The sequence below is a fragment of the Ursus americanus genome, chromosome 6 (assembly GCF_024610735.1).
Source record: "Ursus americanus isolate L20-20 chromosome 6, mUrsAme1.1.p, whole genome shotgun sequence".
Taxonomy (NCBI): Eukaryota; Metazoa; Chordata; class Mammalia; order Carnivora; family Ursidae; genus Ursus; species Ursus americanus.
Genome location: NC_142132.1, coordinates 66,176,117 through 66,199,755, shown reverse-complemented (window position 1 = coordinate 66,199,755; position 23,639 = coordinate 66,176,117). Strand labels below are relative to the sequence as shown.

The 23,639-nt window shown below is 39.3% G+C and overlaps 2 protein-coding genes across 4 annotated transcripts in view; both read left to right on the top strand.

Moving 5' to 3' along the window:
- Positions 1-2,324, top strand: part of ABCB10 (ATP binding cassette subfamily B member 10) — a 34,184-nt gene extending 31,860 nt beyond the window's left edge. For all 3 annotated transcript variants that reach the window (XM_045783313.2, XM_087863107.1, XM_087863106.1), the window contains one exon: positions 452-2,324. In XM_045783313.2, the coding sequence (XP_045639269.2) occupies positions 452-683 (232 nt within the window). In that variant the 3' untranslated portion in view covers positions 684-2,324. The remainder of the gene's footprint in view (positions 1-451) is intronic.
- A 5,201-nt stretch (positions 2,325-7,525) lies between these two features.
- NUP133 (nucleoporin 133) overlaps positions 7,526-23,639 on the top strand; it is a 59,116-nt gene continuing 43,002 nt past the window's right edge. Inside the window, exons 1-8 of the mRNA XM_045783365.2 lie at positions 7,526-7,823; positions 10,177-10,295; positions 12,688-12,791; positions 14,315-14,422; positions 16,002-16,136; positions 16,762-16,932; positions 18,752-18,907; positions 19,215-19,285. Of these exons, the coding sequence (XP_045639321.1) occupies positions 7,642-7,823; positions 10,177-10,295; positions 12,688-12,791; positions 14,315-14,422; positions 16,002-16,136; positions 16,762-16,932; positions 18,752-18,907; positions 19,215-19,285 (1,046 nt within the window). The 5' untranslated portion in view covers positions 7,526-7,641. The remainder of the gene's footprint in view (positions 7,824-10,176; positions 10,296-12,687; positions 12,792-14,314; positions 14,423-16,001; positions 16,137-16,761; positions 16,933-18,751; positions 18,908-19,214; positions 19,286-23,639) is intronic.

The window sequence follows — 23,639 nt, the reverse complement described above, 5'->3', positions numbered from 1 at the left end:
CCTAAGATTGTACAAGCCGAATTCTCCCGTTCCCAGAAGCTGACTGTTCTGTACTTCAAAGTGGTACAGCTGAAAATGCTGTTTTTCCCCCTTCCCCTTGAAAGTGACCGGGTGTGAATGAATAATGACAGCAGGGAGGCAGCGGACAGGCCCCGTCAGAAGGGGAGGGTTCTAGTCGCGGTTCAGTCACGTTGGCCGTGAGCCCGGGTCACACTCAGCAGCTGTGCACAGTGCTTTCGGTCTATGGAAATCAAGGGTCCCAAGTTTCCTTTCTGTAGTATTTTTATAATGTAAAAGTACACAGTAGAAGTGTGTGTCTGGCGGAAGTTGTGAGCTTGATGGCGGTGAAGATGCGCCGCCGCCGAGGGCAGCGCGGGGGGTGCCAGGAAGCGCCTGAGCGCGCGGGTGCGGACTGACGTCTGTGCTCTCTCACACGGTCTCCTGTTTAAAGTGCCCTGGACGCGGAAAACGAGCACCTTGTGCAGGAAGCTCTAGACCGACTCATGGAAGGAAGAACAGTGTTAATTATTGCCCACCGTCTGTCTACCATTAAGAATGCCAACATGGTGGCCGTTCTTGACCAAGGAAGGATTACAGAATGCGGGAATCATGAAGAACTGCTTTCAAAACCAGATGGGATATACAGAAAATTAATGAACAAACAAAGGTTTATTTCAGCATAAAGGAGCAATTACTGATGAAGTGAACATGAGAGACTTTAGAGCAAAACATTGTTGCAGGAAAAAAACTTAGAGATGGTATCTAATCTAAATCATACTTCAAGTTATTTAAAATACGCCTGTTTTTTCCAAGGTGGGCAAAATATTGTTTTGAGATGTACCTGTTCTCAAGACCTTTTTATTCAGACTTTTAATAATTGTAACTTTCTAAATGTCTATAGCACTGAAGTTATTTTCAGGTTTTTTACTTCCTTTTGTCCTGGAATACTTTAATTAATATAACATGGCACCTCATTTTATTTTTTACCTGCTGTTACAGATCGGAGCTATTGTCAAATGACAACTTTTAAAAGGGGATTATAAATAAAAAGCTTAATTATTTTAGGTGATTTACCAATCACTGTGTAATTCTCTTGGTAGTATTCTACCTACATTGTGTCTAAATTTACTAGAAGACGAAAATCTTCCCTTTTTTTTTTTAATTCTGATAATGTCCAGGAGTGAACCTGACATTCAGACATACAGGAAGAGTTAGCGTCACACGGGGAGAAGGGAACATTTACGTTCCCCACTTCCTGTGTCTTCAGGGATATGAGACTTTAAAAGTATGTGTTCCTCTGGGATGAGTCCGTGTTTGGATGTGTGTGGTTTTCAGCATTTTTAGCACATGAAAGCCTGATGAGTTTTAAAAGGGGAAGAAGCCATTCCTTTGAATATGGAAACTTCTATTTTCATTATTCACACATTTGTTACTTTGGAAAACCAGGCATGAACTGCTGGGTATTATCAAGAGGTAAAAATGAATTTTACATTTAAGTCATCCGAAGGCATGTATTTTGAAAATTATGTTTTAAAAATTTATAATTCCTAGCCAAATTTTAGGTTTTATCAGTTAAATACTTTTGAAATTTCATTCAATGAGACAAAAACCTAAATAACTTTAATTTTCATCCTTAAAACTGAAGAAAGCTTAGTTCTTCCTATTCTACAGAATATCAAGAAACTTTCAGAACTTGTTTCTCTTCTGAAAAATAACCCTTTTTATTTATGGTTATAGTTTTATTCACCTAAATGCATCAGAAATTTGAAAGCAATGCTGATAACCGTTAGATTTGCCACATTTCAAATCAGTGCTGTTAATTTGCTGTTGCCTCAAGAAAAAGTGGTTTTTTTACATTGATGATGCCAGAACCTAAGAAATAACTATGTTGCTGTAATTAAAATGGAAGTTTGCCCGTGTTCTAAGTATGGATTGGTTCACTGATTATGCTGGAAGAAGAAACCACTATTTTATGATAAGCATGGAGTATTATAATTCATTCTACGTAAGGGAATTTATTATTGAATAAAATGGACTCAGTGAATGAATGAACTCCTTGTTCTTTGTAGTAGGAAACAGTACACCTGTGACAATCATTTTAACAAGCTTTACTTGTATTCTTTGTACAATTTGCTATTATGGTGTGGTTCTCAAAAAGCAGACAAAACACAATTACAAGGTTGGATCCAAGGGAAATCTCTTTGTGCCATAGAAGTATTTACAAAATTGAATTTGATCATTATATTTTATTTTCTAATACAAGATGTTCAATTGTGTCTTTAGGGAACATTTTATATCCTGGATTAAAATTTATAGTAGCTTTATCTGTGTCTGTCACTTCTTATAAAGCTTCATTACATTCAGTTTCTTAACTGGAATTTGGCTGTGGAGGTTCAGGAATAAAGAAAAAACTAACATTATAAATAAATAAAAGAAAGTAGTAATTACAAATTCCTTCCATTTCTTCCCTCCCTGATGTCCTCATTTTTATTTTTATTTTAAAAATTTTTTTTGCTATTTACAAACTGCTAGAAGGTGAAGGAGAGACAGTAAAGTATCCCCCAAAGTGAAAAGGTACTTAGAGACTGGAGAACGAAGCAGATGACTCCACCCAGTTTACATGGAATTTTATCCAGTGTAACCTGCTGATGGGGGATCGGGTAGACGATGATCCAGGCAGCTGCACAGCTATTCTCCATAAAGTCCAGGCCTTGGTCTACAGATTTCATAGAGCAAGGAGATGCGTGGGTGGGGTGGCCACTGTAGGGAGATCAAAGGGCTTGCATGCACCTAACCGACAGCTAACCTGTAATATTGTGGCGTAATCCATGCACTGGGAAGGGTAAAGACTCTTATCTCTAACAGATTCCTGGGAGGCCAAAGCAAGCCTCCACACACCCCAGCCTTGGTGGGCATTTCTAAGGTATGTGTATGAATCTTCAAGGGGCCTGGAACACAAGAGAGGTCATTGAGCAAACATGAACAAGATGGAGGGCTCAAGATGGAGTCAATATTGTCAGTGCTCCTGCATAAACACTCTATTTAGTTGCTTCAGTACAATAAATAAATATCCCCTGCCCCCACCTTGGACAAGGAATTGTGCTGTGGAGTTGATGACAGAATGATTATCTGCCCTCACGGAGCTTCTAGTTTATTTAGAAGGAGAGAGAAGGCAGATAAAAATTAATTACAAGAAAATAGCTAAATAGTACAGAGGTGGTATTGCTAACACTGTTGATGGTACCACTTTGTTTCCAGAGTGTTTGTACATGTTACTGTGTTTGTTACTTTGACAATCCTATAATTTATTTTTTATTTGACAGAGAGGGCGTGCACAAGGAGGGGGAGCAGCAGGCAGAGGGAGAGGGAGAAGCAGGCCCCCTGCTGAGCAAGGAGCCCAATGTGGGACTCAATCCCAGGACCCTGGGATCACAACCTGAGCCGAAGGAAGACGCTTAACCGACTGAGCCACCCAGGTCCCCCAGACAATCCTATAATTTAAAGAAATACCTATCATCCCCTTTTCACAGAAGAGGAAATAAGAATAGGCAAGTTGTAAATTAATCCAGCATTGAAGCTGTGTACAGGGAGATACTCGAGAAATAGGAGCCAGATCATGGAGGACTTCAATATCATGCTGAAAATCTTAGCTTTCATCTTACATGCATGGAGAGCCATTGAAGGACTATGTATGTTCATATAAACAATTTAGAAAATAAGCAAAAATCACTAATCACTAGAAATTCTGTGAAGAGACAATTTCATGTTAATGAGCTTAGCATTTTGTGGTCCACCCTCCCAGGCTTCATCTCTATGTGCAAGGCCGCCTCTGACTTTGGACTTGATTGGTTCTCAGGAAATAATCATAAGCTAAAATAACCATTATAGGCTAAACCCTTGTCAGTATATTTTTATAAATTAGGGCTCTATTTTGAGAAATTAACTTTTTTCATAAAAATGCCAAAACTGTTAGAAAATAAATGAAAAGAAATATAAATGTAGGGGCGCCTGGGTGGCACAGCGGTTAAGCGTCTGCCTTCGGCTCAGGGCGTGATCCCAGCGTTCTGGGATCGAGCCCCACATCAGGCTCCTCCGCTATGAGCCTGCCTCTTCCTCTCCCACTCCCCCTGCTTGTGTTCCCTCTCTCGCTGGCTATCTCTATCTCTGTCGAATAAATAAATAAAATCTTTAAAAAAAAAAAAGAAATATAAATGTTACAGAACATTAAGTATATTAGTGAAAGAAGTATGTGAGAACTACATTGTAAGTGTTCCTTTGGGGATATTCTACATGATTTTTCTGTCTGAGGCATCATGGCAATCTCCATTCATTCAATGTTTTTCATTCAAAAAACGTTACTGAGTATCCTCTATTTTGTTAGGTCCTATGCCAACAAAGGACCTGTGCGTCCCTCATGAAGCTAGCCCATGGGTCAGCAAACTGTGACCTGCTGCCTGATTTGTACGGCCTGCAAGCTTAGGATGGTTTTTACGGTTTGTTTGTTTGTTTGTTTGTTTTCAAAAATGTTATTCATTTAGTGAGAGAGAGAGAGTACACAAGCTGAGGGAAGGGCGGAGGGAGAGGGGGAAAGAGAATCCCCCGCAGACTGCACTGAGAGCGGAGCCTGACTTGGCGCTTGATCCCACGACCTTGAAATCCTGACCTGAGTCAAAACCAAGAGTCAAATGCCTAACTGATTGAGCCACCCAGGTGCCCTAGTTTTTACACTTTTAAATGCTTTTTAAAAAACAAAAGAAAAATAATTCATAACACATCAAAGTTTCATGAAATTCAAATTCCAGTGTCCATAAATAGAGTTTTATTGGAACACAGCCACACTCATTCGTGAGCAGTTGCAACAGACTGTACGGCCTCAGGTACTCTCTGACCCTGGACAGTTTGCTGACCGCAGAACTAGTGAAAACAATATGCATTTTTCCCTGCTCAGTGGACTTTTAAACTACGATGAAATTTAGAGTTATCTCAAAAAGTTCCATCGCCATTAGATGGCAATTAAATGAATGCCTTGAAAATGATTGGGCATGGTTAATTTCCATAATGAGTTCTTCATTGTTCCCCTGCCTTGCCATTTTAATAATATCACCATGGCTATGTTGGTGATAGTGGAATTCTAACAATTCTACTACGGCTGCAGGAAATAGTTCTGGCTACTATCTCATTGTTCATTGCAGTGATTATTACTACAGAAATCAAAGTTTGGTCTTAAATGAAAGGGCAGTACTTTAGGAACGGTGTATAGAAAGGAGGCACATGTTCAAGTCGAGCTTCTCACATGTGTCCATGTGTCTATGAGGCATTTTTTTATATCAATAAAAAAATAAGCTCCTAGTGGACGTACTGTTTTTTGACCAACCTGCTTTTTAAAATTTTACAACAGAATATTTTCCTACATCCTTAAGTTTTCATTACACACATCTTCATGTATTCTTTTTAACCATATAGAATTTTATAATGTGAATATACTATAAATCTATCATTGGACATCTTTCTATATTCTTTGCTATTATAAACAATACTATATGTATTATGATTTTTTTCAGATAAATTCTAAAAGTGAATTGCCAAGTTCAAAGAGCATATACAAGTTATAAGGCTTTTTGATAGATTATCCTCTTAAAAGACCATACTAATCTATAAAAATCTCACCGGAAATGTACACATCAGCACCTATTCCCCCACAGCCTTTCAGCGTGAACTGTTTTCATTTTTAAAAACCTTCCAGCTAATTCAACAGGCAAACAATACTCATTGGTGGTTTGATTTACATTTATTTAATTATTAGTGATGTTGAAGATCTTTTCATGTGTTTTGATCATTTCTAGTCTTTGACTTAATGCTAGTTCATGCTCTTCATACATTTCCATTTTTTTCCTCTTGGGGTAGCTTGGTTTCTCTTACTGATTCTTTAAAGAGTGCGATACTATTTTATAGGAAATACTGTTTTTCTTCAGCTTGTTTGCCTTCATTCTATGTTTGTGTTTTTTTGACATTCACAAATACAGTCACATCTATATTTAATTCTCACAAGTGAGTACTATTAGTAATTTAACAGAGGCTCGAAAAGGTGACATTGGTAGAAATAGCAGAGGTGAGATTTGAAGCAAGTCCCATTTAATTCCAGAGTCTATACACTCAATTACTATGGCAGTGGTTATCAAAATGTCCCTGGATAGCAGCCTTACCAACACCTAGAAACTTCGTTAGAAATGCAAATTCTGGGATGCCTGGGTGGCTCAGTTGATTAAGTGTCTGCCTTAGGCTCAGGTCATGATCCCAGGGTCCTGGGATCGCCTCCCACCTTTGGCTCAGCTCCTTGCTCAGCAGGGATCCTGCTTCTTCCTCTGCCTGCTGCTCCCCCTGCTTCTGCATGCTCTCTCTGACAAATAAATAAATAAAATCTTAAAAAAGACAAAAGGAACGCAATCTTCAGACACTGTGGGTGGGCAGCAATGCAGTTTAACAAGCCCTCCTGGTGATGATACATATTTGAGGATGAGAGCCACCGCACTACACTATCCCTTCTAGATCTCCCGTATAAGGGACTATACTATTTAAAATGAGGTCAAAGGATAAACAAGGAAATGATTTTTTTTTTTTGTAAGGAAATGGTAGCCACTAGATAAATGTAGAACCCTGGGTAGTGATAAAGAAGTACTTGTGCTGCCCCCAAGGCAGAGGTCCTGATACTGTTCCATTCGCCGCGGTCTCCACTACCCACTGCAGGAGGCTGACATCCACGGACTGTATTAAGGAGCTACAGTGTACCAGGATGTTGCAGTGGCGGTTAAGGGTGAAGAATGACTCCGGGATAGAGCTCTTCTTTTTGACTTGGGTAATTGGCCAGTTTTACTAAGTGGGGCCGAGGTGGTAGGACAGGGGTCCTGGAGGAAAAGAAGAATTCAGTTTTTAACACGTGGAACGTCAGGAGTCTGCAGGACATGCAGGTCGAAAGTGTTCACTAGGGAGCTGTTTGGAGCCTGCAGTTTTTGAACAAGATCCGGGATAAAGATGTGAACTTGTAGCGTTACCAGCGTCCACTAGCGTGGATGAGACAGTGTGGAGTGGGGAATGACAAACTTAGAGAAGAACAAATGTAAGAGAGTGTGAAACCACTGGCAGCGTTTCCCATTTTCTCCCTTCTCAGCGTAGACCACGGAACCGACACTTTCCAGTTCCCAAGAGGCTCAGGAAAGACAAGCACTCAAAGAGAGGCTTTGCGTTCAGGCTGCTAGAGCGCCAGACAGTCGAGAAGGGCACCTGGCTCTCCAGTTTCACTTCCCTGAGGCTCCGGACACCCACCAGCCCCCAAGAACCCTCCACTGGTTTACCTCTACAATCACCTCCCGCGGCTGGAGGCAGCCCTCTGACGTCATTACCGCGCGCCCTCCCCCGCCCCCCCTACACACACGGTTCGGATCACACCCCGCGCCTCGGCGCTGCGCTTTCACGTATGACCGCGCGCCCTCCCCCGCCTCCCCGACAAAGCCCGCAGCTCGGCGCTGTGCTTTTGCGTCATCACCGCGCGCTCTCCCGCCTCTAGGTGTTCAAGCTCCGCGCGCGAGTAAAGTTTCAGCCCCACGGGCGGAATCCGCTTGCCCTGTGTCGCCTCTCCGTTCGGTCATGTTCCCGGCCGTCTCTTCTCCGCGGACACCGGGGCCAGGGACCCGAAGGGGCCCTCTGGGCGGAGTCGGGCCGGGCTCCACGCCCCGGGCGACTAGCAGGAAAGGTCTGACCCTGGGGTCGGCAGTCAGCTCCCCGGTGCTCTTTTCGCCGGTCGGCCGGCGTAGCTCGCTGAGCTCGCGGTAAGTGATTGTCCCCGATTCGGTCTGGTGACCGATAGGCTTACGTGCCTTGGCGGGCCTGATGGGATAGTGTCTCCAGAAGCCTCCGAAACTGGGGGCGGCGGGGAGGAATGCCAAAGTTGGGGAAATAGATCTTGGCCATATTGCGGGTAGTTATTTAAGCCTCGCTTTAATTTATGGAGCCTTCACTTTGCACTTTTCATGGAATTAGCTTTGTGTAGAAGTGAACAAATTGGATTTCAGTGAGTGGTTACCTGCCTCCTTACTACCCCTGTGTCTCGGTGTCAGTCATGAGTCTTTTCATCTGTGAAAAGGCGATAGCCAGCTTCACGTAAGGCCAAATGAATCAATATGAAATCCTCCGACGATGGTGGGAAAAAGCATCTCCAACCCAGGAAAATCGTATAATGCCTAACACAGTTATTGCCATTAATATCTGCTGATTGATAATTAAGGGAGCTTTGGCCACACAAGTTAACTTTGTAGCTAAATCAATAGGCAAAAGGCTTTCCAGAGCAGTGAGATAAGAGTAGTTTTGTTAGCAAATAAAAGCGCTGCACATCAGTCCACATCACCTGTTAAATCATGCTCCGCACCCACCCTTTCATAATTAATCTAGAACTTTAGAAGGTAACACGTTTCTGGGTAGTTTCCTCTGAATTCGTCTACCAAAAAAGAACTTTGTTTTGCAAGAAAACTTTCATTTTGAAAGTGCTCTTCAAAGTGGTGATCTTGTCAGTGTTTTCTTCTTTTGAGAAAAGCCAGGGAATAAAAGCTATACTTTACTTAATGTGTTTTTAAAAATATTTTCTTACTTTCTAGTGATTATTTAAAGAAAAATATTTGTTATGATGGTATGTCAAAAAGCAAAGCTCACTTGGGGCGCCTGGGTGGCACAGCGGTTAAGCGTCTGCCCTCGGCTCAGGGCGTGATCCCAGCGTTATGGGATCGAGTCCTGCATCAGGCTCCTCCACTGTGAGCCTGCTTCTTCCTCTCCCGCTCTGCCTGCTTGTGTTATCTCTCTCTCTGGCTGTCTCTCTGTCAAATAAATAAATAAATAAAATCTTTTTTAAAAAAAAAAAGAAGCAAAGCTCACTTAATCCTCATGATGAGAGAGGGAATAAATTTTATACTGGTAACTACATTATTTTTTTAATGTTAACAAGGTGAGGAGGTACAATTTCAACTGCTGTACCTGCGGTTGAAGAACAGGTAACAGCAGATAACTCATGACTGATTTCTTGGTTGTACAAATCTGGGGGCGCCTAGGTGGCTCAGTCAGTTAAGCGTCTGCCTTCGGCTCTGGTCATAATCCAGGGGTCCTGGGATGGAGTCCACATCAGGCTCCCTGCAGAGCAGAGAGCTCCCTGCTTCTTCTTCTGCCCCCCCCCCGGTCTGTCTCTCTCCTCTATCTCTCATGAATAAATAATTAAAATCTTAAAACAAATCTGGTAGATTTCATAAAATTCTACAGCTGATGAGGGCAAAATGGGTAAAAGGGAGTGGGAGGTACAGGCTTCCAATTCCAAAATGTGTAAGTTATGGGGATGAAAAGTACAGCATAGGGAATATAATCAATGATATTATAATAGGGTTGCATGGTGACAGTAGCTGTAAGTGTGATCTTAGCATAGAGTTTCCAATCACTGTTTTGTGCATCTGAAACTAATGTAACATTGTGTCAGCTATGCTTTGATTTAAAAAAAAGAAAAGTTCCAGGGCTGATGAGAGCTTAAAGATAGTCTAACCCAATGTTTGTAAAGCTTTTTTGATCATAGTGTAGAATAAACTCTAGATTATATTCTATTTTGTTTTTCAAAAATGTTGATTGAGACCCTCAAAATGACCCACAGTTTGGAAAACACTGATTTAGTCCAACCTTCGTGTTTTGGTGAAGGAAGCAGTTATAAAGAGTTTAAGTGAATAGAGCATGCGTCTGATTCCTAGAACATAAGAGTCAGAAGCCACTTTTCTAGATCCTGTCAGAAAAAATATATTACACAGTACACATGGGCCAGAGTTGTTTTGTTTTGTTTTACTGTTACACCTCATCTTTCTTCTTGTTTATCTAAGATCTTCTCTTCATGTGTAAGTATGTACCGAAAAATTAGGATAATGGAAAAAAATTTTTTAAAGATTTTATTTATTTGACAGAGCACAAGCAGGGGTGTGACAGGGAGAGGGAGGAGCGAGCTCCCTGCTGAGTAGAGATCCTGATGTGGGACTCGATCTCAGGACCCTGGGATCCTGACTGAGCCGAAGGCAGATGCTTAACCGACTGAGCCACCCAGGCGCCCCGAGATAACGGAAAATTTTAAGTTACGGTTCAAGGAATGTGGTCTCTTTTCTTCAGAGGAACACCTACACGAATATTGCCACACCACTGTGTAACTGAGTCTATGAACTATGATGTGAAAACATTTGGATCTTCTCTTCCTGTTAAAATAATGGAAGCCTTGACATTGGCTGAAGGTAGGTGTCATTTTCCATTTGCCTCTACTGGCAATTCAAAAGGCAGCCTGGCTCTGGCTCAGATTGAAATTTGTGCTTTCTCTGATATACCTTCACTTATGTAGGGTAGAAATAGATAACATATTTGGTTTTCACTATAATTGAGAAATACAATGAATTTGAGAAGCAGAATGAGTTTATTTTTAAAAAGCACACATTACTTCTTTTATGGTTGTAAACACTGCATATGCAGAGCTCAGTCTGATTTCAAAAGTTATCTTGTGTATGAAGTTTAGCTTAAAAAAAAAACACTGCCTCACGTTAGTGGGTGTGATAATGCAGTAAGATCAAGTCTTACTACCTCCATTTCTGGATCCTGTAGTATCCTGGAGGTTATATATACACATTTATGTTATCAATGTGGTGTACCTTTAGAAGATTCTGTTGTCAGAGAATTAGAGTGGAAGTTTGGAAAATGAAGTCACAGAAGCATCGGAAAGGCAACAGTAAGGATGAGGGGTTGGGTGACTGAAAGAGTAAAGTTCAGAGCATCCTCAGTGATGTTCCCAAGTCATTTTTATTTATGATTCAATTCTAGATTTTTGTGATTTTCTGGAACAGTGTTTTTCAAATTGCAAGTAGTAACCAAAATCAGTTTAGTGGCTTATGGCCAGCACTTAAAAAAATAGAATGCAGGATACCAGAGTGCATTTCATATAATAATGTTAGATAACTTGTTTGTTTTATTTAAATTCTATGTGAATGCATCATGATATAAAATGTTTTTCATACTGTGAATGACAGTCAAAAAAGGTTAAAGTACTCCATTCTAGAAAGCAATATTTTTCATAAGCTTGAACTTTCATATCTTCCCTATGAGTCCTTGAGAACTCAGGTACAGTGGTTTTCAGATAACTAAACTTCCACTAACCTCTATCATGCACTGTTTTTATTTTTTTAATAGGATTTTTTATTTATTTTTGCAAGAGAGAGAGAGCACATGCATGAGCAGGGGGAGGGGCAGAGGGAGATACAGGCTTCCCGCTGAGCAAGGAGCCAGATATGGGACTCGAACCCAGGAGTCTGGGATAACCTGAACCGAAGGCAGATGCTGAAGGTGACTAAGCCACCCAGGTGCCCTGCACTGTTTTTGTTTAAAATATGTGTAATATATATTTTTCTTCTAAAAATTTCAGCTTAAATTGTATTTAAACCTTTTAACATACTCCTGGTTCATGCCACCAGACTTTTAACAGCAAATAGTACACAATCTCAGAGGAGAGAGTCCTTAGAAATTAGGATGTTTGAACTGAGGAGCGTGTAAACTGGAAGAACTTTACCCTATATGGAAACCTACCAAGTGCTGTGTGTTAGGTCAGAGACCTCAAGGGCTTACCAGTAGAGTATTTGGAACCGCTTTATTGCTTTCAGGAAAAGAAAATACTGAGCAGGTATGGTAATTCAGCAAAAAGCCCACACTTAGCCTAGGCACAATTTAGTATTTTAGCTTATACATTATTGATGCCTTTTATCTTGCTCCTCTACCCTGCGTTAGGCAAAGAGTAGAGCTCAAGTTAATTAAATTTCTAGGGCTAACACACTTACCGAGGTTTACCACCAATGCTTATGACAGCAATATACTAATTTAGTTTTGTCATTTAATACGGAATGTAACCCATGGGGTGTCTGGGTGGCTCAGTTGGTTAAGTGGCCAACTCTTGGTTTTAGCTCAGGTCATGGGATCGAGGCCTGTGTCGGGTTCTGTGCTTAGTGGGGAGTCTACTTGAGATTCTGTTCCTCTCCTCCTTTTGCCCCTCCCTCATGCGTGCTCTCTCTCTTTCTAAAATAAATAAATAACTCTTAAAAACATATAGAATGTAACCCTTGATGTCTGCATATCATGAAGTGATTTATCATACTTTTAAAGAAAGTATTTGAAAATCACATTCTTTTGAAGGCACAATTTTCTTTGAATTTTTTAATATATTTAATGGGAGAGATTATTATTTGTGTTACTGTATCAAAATAAAATTACAAATGTTACTAAATATTGAGGAAAGTAAGATACCTGTTTATAACCAATATTAAAAGACATTAAACCTAAGTCCAAAATATACTACTTACTTTCACGTACATTTCTAAAAGTGGTTATCAAAGTTAAATGAATTTCTTGTTTTGGATATTAATAACTCTGAGTTATCCAAGAGCATTTTTTGATGTGAATGAATCTTTTTTGTATGTGGTAATTACTTTTTTATGTATACACACACACACATACCATACATATATATAAAGAATGTAGCCATAAAGAAGATTTTGGTATAGAGAATTTTAAGGTTTTTTTCCTTCTTCTTTTTTTGTTTTTTTAATAGTTTTTCTTATTTGTGCTTCAATTATTTCTTTTTTTTTTAAGTTGATGATCAGCTGACTGTTCACATAGATGAAGGTGGATGGGCTTGTCTGGTCTGCAAAGAGAAACTCATTATTTGGAAGATTGGTCTGTCACCTATTACTAAGGTAATTGCTGTTTCGAGAGCTAGAAGGAAGTAGAGGAGAGGATTACCAGTTGGCTCTTAATTTTTACTGTAAAGCTTTAGAGTTGTTAGAGGACAGTACTCTGAATCTACTCAAACATTATGGATTTGCATTTTTATGATGTGAAAAACGGAGTATGCATACACATTTTTGTGTTGGGAAAAATAGTTTCTCCCATTTAATAATTTTAAACTAGATCCATGTTATTTACATTTAATAACATTAGAGACTTAAAAATTTTTAATGAATGTTGTAAATGTTATGTCAGTCTACCTAATGAAGTTTAAAACTAAATGCCATCCACATAAGCTGAGTTTATTTATTTCTAAGATAGGACTCTGTTTCACTAAATCTGCTGAATGATGCTTAATAGGGAAAAACTGAGGGGCATCTGGTGACTCAGTCAGTTAAGCAGCCAGCTCTTGATTTTGGCTCAAGTCATGATCTCGGGGTCCTAGGATCAAGCCCCGCATCAGGCTCTGTGCTCAGCAGGGAGTCTGCTTCAGGATTCTCTTTCTCGCTCTGCCCTCCGCCCCCTCAAATAAATAAATCTTTTTAAAAATAGTGGGAAAATGATACCAATTTTAGCAATTACTGTTTTAACTTTAACTTTCAAGTTTCTCACGTGGGGTTATCATTTGTGTTTCTAGGAACTTACTCTCAGCAACCTATTTTCCTGTGTGTTCCAGATCAGGCATCCTCTCTTGCACCAGTCACTGGTTACTGTTGTTACTGGGCCTTGTTCTGTTGGAATTGCAGACCCGTGCTTACCTAAACTCTTGACATCTGTGGCTTCTATACTGCTGCTGCCTGGAAAATAGTATTTGTAGTTAAGAGCATAGGTGAGGGAGACATCCTGGGGGCCATGATGAGTTAGCTGAAGGAGCCTGATATTTGGCTGAGGCTAAGAAGTATTTTCTAGGGGCGCCTGGGTGGCTCAGTCGTTAAGCGTCTGCCTTCGGCTCAGGGCGTGATCCCAGGGTCCGGGGATCAAGCCCCGCATCGGGCTCCTCTGCTGGGAGCCTGCTTCTTCCTCTCCCACTCCCCCTGCTTGTGTTCCCTCTCTCGCTGGCTGTCTCTCTCTCTGTCAAAAAAAAAAAAAAAAAAGAAATATTTTCTAGACAACTTGGTATAATTAATTATTCTGTGGTCACGCAGATTTTAGATGTCAAATAAACAAATCAAGGCTAGCCTGGGAAAATTCCATACATATGTCTCTTAACCAACAGACTGTTTTTAGTCCAGAAGGGTATTGAGCTAGTTGATATTCAGGGTCTGGTCTGCCTCTTAAGTTTTCCTGATTTCTGTATCTCTTGAGATATTTTGTTTTGAAATTACTGATGAAAGTGTGATCAAAAAGATGTGAGCAGAAAGAATATTTGTAGAATGGTATTTCCAGCAGTGAATCAGAATCTGAAATATGCAGGGAAGGAAAATAAGTGAAGTGCATATTCAAAAAACTTGGATTTGATGTGAAAGATTTTTTGTTTGTGTTTTTTCTTTAGTTATCTGTTTGCAAAGAACTTCAGCTGCCGCCTAGTGACTTCCACTGGAGTGCTGACTTGGTGGCTCTCTCTTACTCTGATACTGCAGGTGAAGCACATTCTATTCAGGTAGGTGACCTAAATGCTTATTGAAATACGCTTTTTTTAAATAAGGGAGTTCTAATATTAGAGGACTCATCCAACCTGATTCGGAGACATAACTGTAAAGCCACAGGAATCAAGCACTAGTATTGGCAGATAGACACATAGAGAATGCAGATACAGAGGTGGCCCTTTGATCTGTGACAGAGCTGCAACAGCAATTCAATGGAGTAAGGATAGTCGTTTCAGTAAATGGTGTTAGGACCATTAGTCATCTTTATGCAAAAAAAAAAAAAAAAACAGAGAGGAAGAAAGAATTTCCCCCCAAACCTCCTACCTTATACAAAGATTAACCCAAAAGGGGTCATAGATGTAGATGTAAAACAAAATTATAAATTTTTGGAAGAAAACAGGAGAAAATCATCATGACAAAGAGTTCTTGGAAATCACCAAAAGCATGATTCATAGAAAAATAAATAAATTGGACTTTATCAAAATTAAAAACTTGGCTCTGTCAAAGACAGTGACGAGAAAAAGAGACAAGCTACAGACTGGGAGAAAATATTCATATGTCCTATATCCAACAAAGAACTTACAGCTAGAATGTAAAATAAATTCTCAAAGCTTAATAAGAAAACAACCCAATTTAAAAATGGCACAGAACTTGAACAGACACTTTACCAGAGATGATATAAAGGTGTCACAGAGATGTTCGCATCATTAGCCATTGGGGAAATGCAAATTGAAACAATAGTGAGATATCACAATACATCTATTACAATGGCTAAAATACAAAATATTGACACCAGCAAGTGCTGGCAAGGATGTGGAGCAACTGGAACTCATACATTCCTGATGGGAATGCAAAATGGTACAGCTACTTGATTTTCACTTTCTAATAAAGTTAAAACACACTTGCCATTGTGACCCAACTATTCCATCCTGGCTCTTTACCTCTTAGAAATTAAAACTTAAGTTTACACAAAAAACAGTATATGAATGTCGTAACAGCTTCATTTGTGATAGCCAAAGATAGAAACAACCCAGATGTCCTTTAACAAGTGAATGAATAAACAGAGTTCATCCATAGAATGGAATACTACTCAACAGTAGAAAGGAATGAACTCTTGATACAGCAACAACCCAGATGCGTCTCCGAGACATGCTGAAGTGAGATAAGTGAGAGCTCGAAGGGTATATTCTGTATGATTTCATTTGCTTGATGTTCTCAGAGAGATGAAACTATAATGATGAAAACTGGCTGCCAGGGTTAAGATGGGAGAAAGGTGTGATTTTAAAGGGATAGTTAGCACTAGGGAATTTGGGATGTTTATAGGACTGTGCTGTGTTCCTATATTGGTGGTAGTTATATGGGTCTATACAAGTGTTAAAATTAGTAGAACTGCACTACAAAAGGGAAAAAAGTCAATTTTATAGTCTGATAATTTTTAAAATACAAAAAGAAGGGGTTTTGTTTGTCCCCCCCACCCCAATTTCTGTTACTCAAATAGTAAATTGCCCTGCTTTCTTTTTATCAGTGTCACCAGACTCCTAGTTTCAGGGTCCTTTTTACTGTAATTGCCGAGTGTTATGATCTTGTTTCAAGGCTGTTGCTGTCATGGTTGCCACCAGAGAAGGATCCATCCGCTATTGGCCAAGCCTTGCCGGTGAAGATATCTACACAGAGACCTTTGTAGATTTGGGAGGTGATAAGACTTACAGTTTCCTAACAGCAGTGCAGGTATATGATGGGTATTCTTTCGTATTTATTGGAAAGCTGTGATTTGGCTTGGGAGTGAGAAGTGAATGACTAAAAATTGTTTTGTATAGACCATATACGCCAGAGAGGGATCAAAAAGAGGCAAGAGAAGAATGTAAGGGTCTAGGAATTGAACAGTTGGACAAAGGAAAACCCTTCTCCTAGGACTCTGAAATACCAGTATTGGATCATAGCCTGTGATATTCATTTCTTTCAGATATTTTCTGACAGCGACTTAGAATCCCTTAGACATTATGAAGAATGGCTTGCTAACATACACTCTGCAAATGTACCAAAGAATAAAATGTGATACTTTATTTGTTGAACCTGCAGTATTGTGCACATAGTTTAAAAATCAGAATTGAGAAAACACACAATTAAAAAAAAACAGTTGAATTTTCTCTATGTAGAATTCATAGTATCACGTATTAGTATCATGTAATAGTATTTATAAGTAAATCATTTAAATAAAATGACACTTTTTTTCTTTTAGATTTGTTTTAAGGTACAGATGATAGATGATTTGTTTCTGTATCAAAACATTTTGTGTTAATATTCTTTATCTTAGTTATAGATGCGTAACTTATTTCACAATATTTATTCATAGGGAGGAAGTTTTATTTTGTCCTCTTCGGGAAGCCAGCTGGTTCGGCTGATACCTGATAGTTCAGGAAAGATTCATCAACATATTCTGCCTCAAGGACAAGGCATGCTTTCAGGAATTGGTCGGAAGGTTTCTTCTCTTTTGGGAATTTTATCTCCAAGTAGTGATCTCATCGTAAGTTGATAAAATAATTTTGTTTTACAAGCTTGTTTCTTTGTGAAAGCAGTAAGTAGGACATTTCCTATGAAGTTGGTATTGCATCCATATGAACACTAGTGAATATGAAGTAAAACCTTTGTATTGTGATCAGTTCATACTAACCCTCTCACAAACCCTGTAGCTTTCATATTCTTAGATCATACAGATTCTCTTATAAGTACATTCTTTGAATTAAAACTGTTATATAAAATTACAAATGTGTTTAAGTACCAATTTTGCTGTTTAGACTTAACCAGAAGTGTGTTCTCCACTCTCATGACCAGCTATTCGTGTGGATGACTCCAATCTAGAGATGTCGGCTGGGCTTCTGCCTCAGGCTCTGGGATAGTGAAGGGTGGCGGATGGGACTGAACCTGGAGCATCTACTGTCTTCTGGGGGCTCTGTATTTGTTATCTCGAATAATTATTACAATGAGCTATAACGTAGAGCGCGTTCTCCCCAGTTTGCAGGTGAGGAAATGGCCTCAGTGACATTATGTAAACTGCCTGAGGTTGCATAACTACTCCTTGGCGGATACGTGCTCAGGCCTCTTTGAATTGAAAGCACATTTCCTTCTTACTTTGTTGTTTCCTTCTAATTGCAGTTTGCTCTCATCATCTGCTTTCTTGATGGGCTTCGAACCTAAAACCTAACATGTCTGAAAACAAATTGCTCATATTCCCTCTTCTCTCACATTTGCTACACCAAAAGTGTGGATAAAACTTGTTTCTCGGGGCGCCTGGGTGGCACAGCGGTTAAGCGTCTGCCTTCGGCTCAGGGCGTGATCCCGGCGATCTGGGATCGAGCCCCACATCAGGCTCTTCCGCTATGAGCCTGCTTCTTCCTCTCCCACTCCCCCTGTTTGTATTCCCTCTCTCGCTGGCTGTCTCTATCTCTGTTGAATAAATAAATAAAATCTTAAAAAAAAAAAACAAAAAACTTGTTTCTCTTTTGGCCTGTTTATTTCTGTTCATGACCCTGTCACTTTTTTCAGTGACCCCGGTATAAATTCTTCATTGTGTGTGTGTGTCTCCCCTTCTATAGCAAATTATTTACTTACCAGATGCTATAGATTTGACTTCTATCTTGTCTCATTTTCATCCCTATCTTTTGCTTCCATTGTTATGCCCTAATGTGCACTCTCGGTAAATTTCCCCTAAGCTCTTGGTGCCAGTTCAGTTTACTCACTGTTGGCTCCTTTATCCCATTGGTGGCCAGATTCATGGTGACAGGAGAAATGGAGAAAATTAGGGCCTTAACTCAAAACAATTGTGTGCCCAACTAAAAACGTAGTCGTACTTCATAACCAAGTATATATTTGAAAAGGCAAAATAATCTGTCTACATATAACTTGACACATTCATTTTCCTACAACACAGCTCTTGAGTTCAAAAGCCATTGATAATACCTGGTTTACTAGGTTTACAAACTCACATTCAGGACTCTGCTGTATGTCCCCAATTTTTCATTTGAGCATTATTTCTACTTCTTTTCTAGTTATAGTCTACATTCCAATGTAACAGGACTACTTGTTCTCTGAAAGACCTTATAACTTTCCCACAACTGTGCTCTTTGTGGGCTGCCTGCTTTTATATTTCTGCCTATGGAAATCTTACCTTGCTTTCAAGGTCCATTTTAGGATCACTCCTTTCTTTGAATACTAAATAAAGAATTCCGCTAGGATTACTAATGGAATACTTATAAAATATATAACATTTGAATTTTAGAAAAGTAGTTCATTCACATTAGAACTTAAAAATCTATAAACGTAACTTTTTTCTTCTCTCCATACAGCTTTCAAGTGTCCTTTGGGATAAAGAGAGTGCAAGCTTTTATAGCCTGACAAGTTCAAACATCAGTAAATGGGAATTAGATGATTCTTCAGAAAAACAAGCACATAGTTGGGATATAAATAGAGCCCTGAAGGAAAACATTACTGATGCTATTTGGGTAAGGAAAAATAATATTCATCTTTGTAATTAATATTTTTGATTATATGACAATGCTAGTTGCTTTGTTTTATTTATTAGAACACATTTCAGTGCAGTGTAGCTTTTAGCCATTAGATAAGCAGAAATAGGGTGTTCAACCCCTAGAAATAAATATTGGAGCTCAATGATTTACTTAGTAGTTTTTAAAATGCCTATATTATTTATTCAATAACTATTTGAACTGTTCAGTAGGTGCTGGGAATACAAAGGTGAAAAGAAACGATCCTTACACTCATGGAGCTTATGTTATTGATATTTTCATATAGGGATCTGAAAGTAACTACGAAGCTATTAAAGAAGGGGTCAACATTCGGTATTTGGATTTGAAGCAAAACTGGTAAGCAATTAGTTTGTCATCAAGAATATAGGTAGGTAGTTGTTTGGAAAAATAATGTTTATTGTAAAATGATGAGCAGTCTTGCTATCTGGTCTTCTAATGCTGTTCTCATCATACTTTTATACCTTACTAAATGGTTTTGTGTCCTTTTCTAGAGATGCTGGTTCATTTGAGAAATATAGGCAGTTCTCAGCCTTCAGCTGCATATTTGTATATTAGTTGTCTGCCCTAGTTCGAGACTCATCTTTCCTGCTATCATGACTGGAGCTTCTCTTTCTTCACACTAAGAGACGCCCTCCCTGGCTGCTGAGGGTACCCCATGCTGTCGTCCTTCTCTTAGTGGAGATACCAGGCATACTTCTCCAGCGCTTTTGCTTTAGTAAGCCTATGTTTGTGGTGATATTGGAGAAAGGAAGGTGGGGTGAGGTTTTGTCTTGGCAGTACAAGCGAGAACTCATTCAGGGTTTATATTCACAGTGAGTTTCCTCTTAGAGACAATGCTCAAAGTGGTGCTTAAGATTCTAGGTTAGTCTGATAAAGTTAATTTATCCTGTGTTATTATTTAGTTTTAATACTAAAGGTCATATGGAACTTAAAAACCATTTGTGACACGGCTTCCATGAGAAAGTTCATAGTGAGTACAAATATATGACTTGTAATTCTTCAAAACACAATGCACTGGCAGTTAAGAGCAATTTTTATGTGTTTTAGAGTAATTTATTTTATTTGGTAGAAAGAATCTACTTGTTTTTTGGAAGGGTATTGCAGTTCTGCTGTGTAATTTTTCTTAGGCTCTTGAGAATGTCAGTAAGATCCTTTATAGTTTCTTTTTTCTTTTTTTTTTTTTTTAATTTATTTATTTGCCAGAGAGAGAGAGAAAGAGTGCATAAGCAGGGGGAGCAGCAGGCAGAGGGAGAAGCAGACTCCCCACTGGGCAGGAAGCCCGATATGGGACTCGATCCCAGGACCCCGGGATCATGACCCGAGCCCAAGGCAGACACTTAACCAACTGAGCCACCCACGCGTCCCCCTTTATAGTTTCTGAAAACCTTGTATAAACCATCAAAGAGGTAAAAATAAGAGTATATATTTAATTTCCATAAGTGGTTTAATTAAATATAGTTTATCTGTTTTCTTGTATCTTTACCAAACTTTCAGAAATTTAGAACTGCTGCTAGGACACTGCCCTCATGGGCATATGGCGCAGATGTTTCTTCACATAGTTTTCAGAATGGATATGTGGACTGAAAACAACAGAAACATGCCTAAGAATTGCTGGACTGGTTCAGAGCCCGGGCTCCTCTCCCCCATTGTTGTCATGCTAACAAGATGCTCATGGGGCTTGTGAGACATAGCTCTTGTTCTCCTTCTGGACGTCTAGTGATCCGTACAGAGTGTCTGTATCTGCATACGTTTCTTCTGTTTAAGAATAGTGTTTGGGGGCGCCTGGGTAGTGCAGTCGTTAAGCGTCTGCCTTCGGCTCAGGGAGTGATCCCAGCATTCCGGGATCAAGCCCCACATCAGGCTCTTCCACTGGGAGCCTGCTTCTTCCTCTCCCACTCCCCCTGCTTGTGTTCCCTCTCTCACTGGCTGTCTCTATGTCAAATAAATAAATAAAAATCTTAAAAAAAAAAAAAAAAGAAAAGAATAGTGTTTGTCTTCCTGATGCTCATTGATGCTCCTTGATCTTTTGCTCATTTTGGCCAGGTTTGCAACGTAGGCATATATTTTCAGGGACCAGGCTTTTAAGTTCTTTTACTAGATTATTACTGACACAGAGCTCAGATAGCCTCACTTTAGATGTGAAATTGGAATTTTTAAGTCTTAAGTGTATTATCTTATATATACTCCCGTAAAAACTTATGGTTAAATTTTTACTGGTTTGCAAAATTTAGATTATCTACCTATCATCTCTGCTACCTAAAATTGGTTCATGTTTTTTTCAAATGTGAAGGTGTTTTTATAAAGATGTCAAATAAAACTGGTCTAGCATCACTCTCTAAGGAATTCTACTTGTTAGACATGTCTCCATGACTCAGTCGCACCCCTTATCACCCTAATGATACAGTCTTTAGAGTAGCTTCAGTATAGAGCCTTATCATAGGTATAACCAACTCTACCTCCTTCCTTGGTACATTCAAGACCACATTCTCTGGGACCTCACTCGGTTTCTTTTTTTGTTTGTGTTTTTGGCTGTACTTTTCATCTCCGTGACCTGTTTTTTTTATAAGTGGTAGTTTGTACCTGATCCCCTCAGCCATCTCCCTTCTGGCAACTAAGAGTCTTCTTTTGTTTTTCTCTTTGTTCATTTGTTTTGTTTTTAAGATTCCACATATAAGGGAAGTCAGATGGTATTTGTCTTCCTGTGTCTGACTTATTTCACTTAGCATAATACCCTCTAGTTCCATCCATATTGTCACAAATGGCAAGATCTCATTCCTTTTTATGGCTGAGTAATATTCCAGTGTGTGTGTGTGTGTGTGTGTGTGTGTGTGTGTGTACCATATCTTCTTTATCCATTCATTCGTTGATGAGCACTGGCGTTGCTTCCATGTCTCAGCCGTTAAATATAATGCTGCAATAAACATAGGGGTGCGTATATATTTTCAAAGTGGTGTTTTTGTTTTCTTTGGATAAATACCCAGTAGTGGAATTGTTGGATCATACGGTATTTCAATTTCTAATTTTTCGAGAAACCTCCATACTGTTTTCCACAGTGGCTTCACCAGTTTGCATTCCCACCCACATCCTCACCAACACTTGTTAATTCTTGTCCTATTTATTTCAGCCATTCTGATAGGTGTGAGGTGATACCTCACTGTGGTTTTGATTTGCATTTCCCTGACAGTTACTGGTGTTGAGCATCTTTTCATGTGTCTGTTAGCCATCTGTATGTCTTCTTTAGAAAAACATCTATTCAGGGCTTCTGCCCATTTTTAAATTGGGTTGCTGGGGGGTTTTTTTCGTGTTGTTGAGTAAGTTCTTTACGTATTTTAGATATTAACCCCTTATCCGATATGTCATTTGTGAAATTCCATTCAGTTGGTTGCCTTTTTGGTTTGTTGATAGTTTCCTTTGCTGTGCAAAAACTTTTTATTTTGGTGTAGCCCCAAGAGTTTGATTTTGCTTTTGTTTGGCTTGCCTAAGGAGACATATCCGTAAATATGTTGTTAAGGCTGATGTCCAAGAGATTACTGCCTGTGTTTTCTTTTAGGAGTTTTATGGTTTCAGATCTCACATTTAGGTCTTTAATCCATTAGTTCCATTTTATAGCATAACGTTCTTCTGTATCCTGTATTAGCTCTTTAGGTCACTGCCAGTATGTTACAAGTTTGGGCCAGTATTTTTGGATTCCTTTCAGGAGTCGAAGTAGATGCGATAAGCATTCAGGAGCTGGGTGAATATCACAGTGGAAAAAAAAAAATGAGAGCCATGTTAGGATTGCTTGATTTGGAGTGATGTCATATAGTCACTAGCTGGGTTTCTTTTTTTTTTTTTTTCTTGTTTCTTGTTTTTAGTTGTCAGTAGAGGGCACTTGTCCCCCGTTAATATTTCTGACACTTGAATGAAAGTTGCTAGTAATAAATGCTACTGAATGTTTTGGAGGGGTTGAAATTAGAGACCATTTAATTCTTTGTTGAGGGCAACAATTTTGATAGACTTAAGAGGAACATATAAGCTTTAACATAGAAAAAGGTTTGTTTTTCACATTGAAATTTCTGTAATTGTCGAAATTAAAAACAAAATGTTCCTCTGGACCAAAGTAAGCTTTAAAGAACAGATTAGGCCAGGGTTTGGCAGCCTTTTCTTTGAAGGGCCCCAAACTGACTATTTCAGGCTTTGGGGGCATGTGGTCTTCACTGCAGCTATTCTGCTCTATCAATGATAGCATGAAAGCATCCATGGACAGTACAGAAATGAGTGGACATGCTGTATTCCAGTAAGGCTTTATTTATAAAAACTCACTGGGGTGAGTTTGGCCTGAGGGCTATGCTTTTCCAGTCCTGCATTTGATGATTTGTTGATCTTTTTTTTTTTAAGTCAGATTTATTGAGATGTAGTTTATATACAGTAAAATTCACTTGTTTTAGTGTATAATTTAATGAGTTGACAAACGCAGACTCATTTGATTGTAAGACACAATTCACGATATGGAATAGTTCCATCACCCCCAAAATTCCATCGTGTCCCTTGTAATCAAAACCTCCTGCACTTTCAACCCCTGGCAACTACTGATGTGTTTTCAGTCCCTGTAGCTTTGCCTTTTTCTGAATGCCTTCTAAATGGGATCATACAGTATAAAGCCTTTTGAGACTGGCTTCTTTCACTTAGCATAATGCATTTGATGTTCATT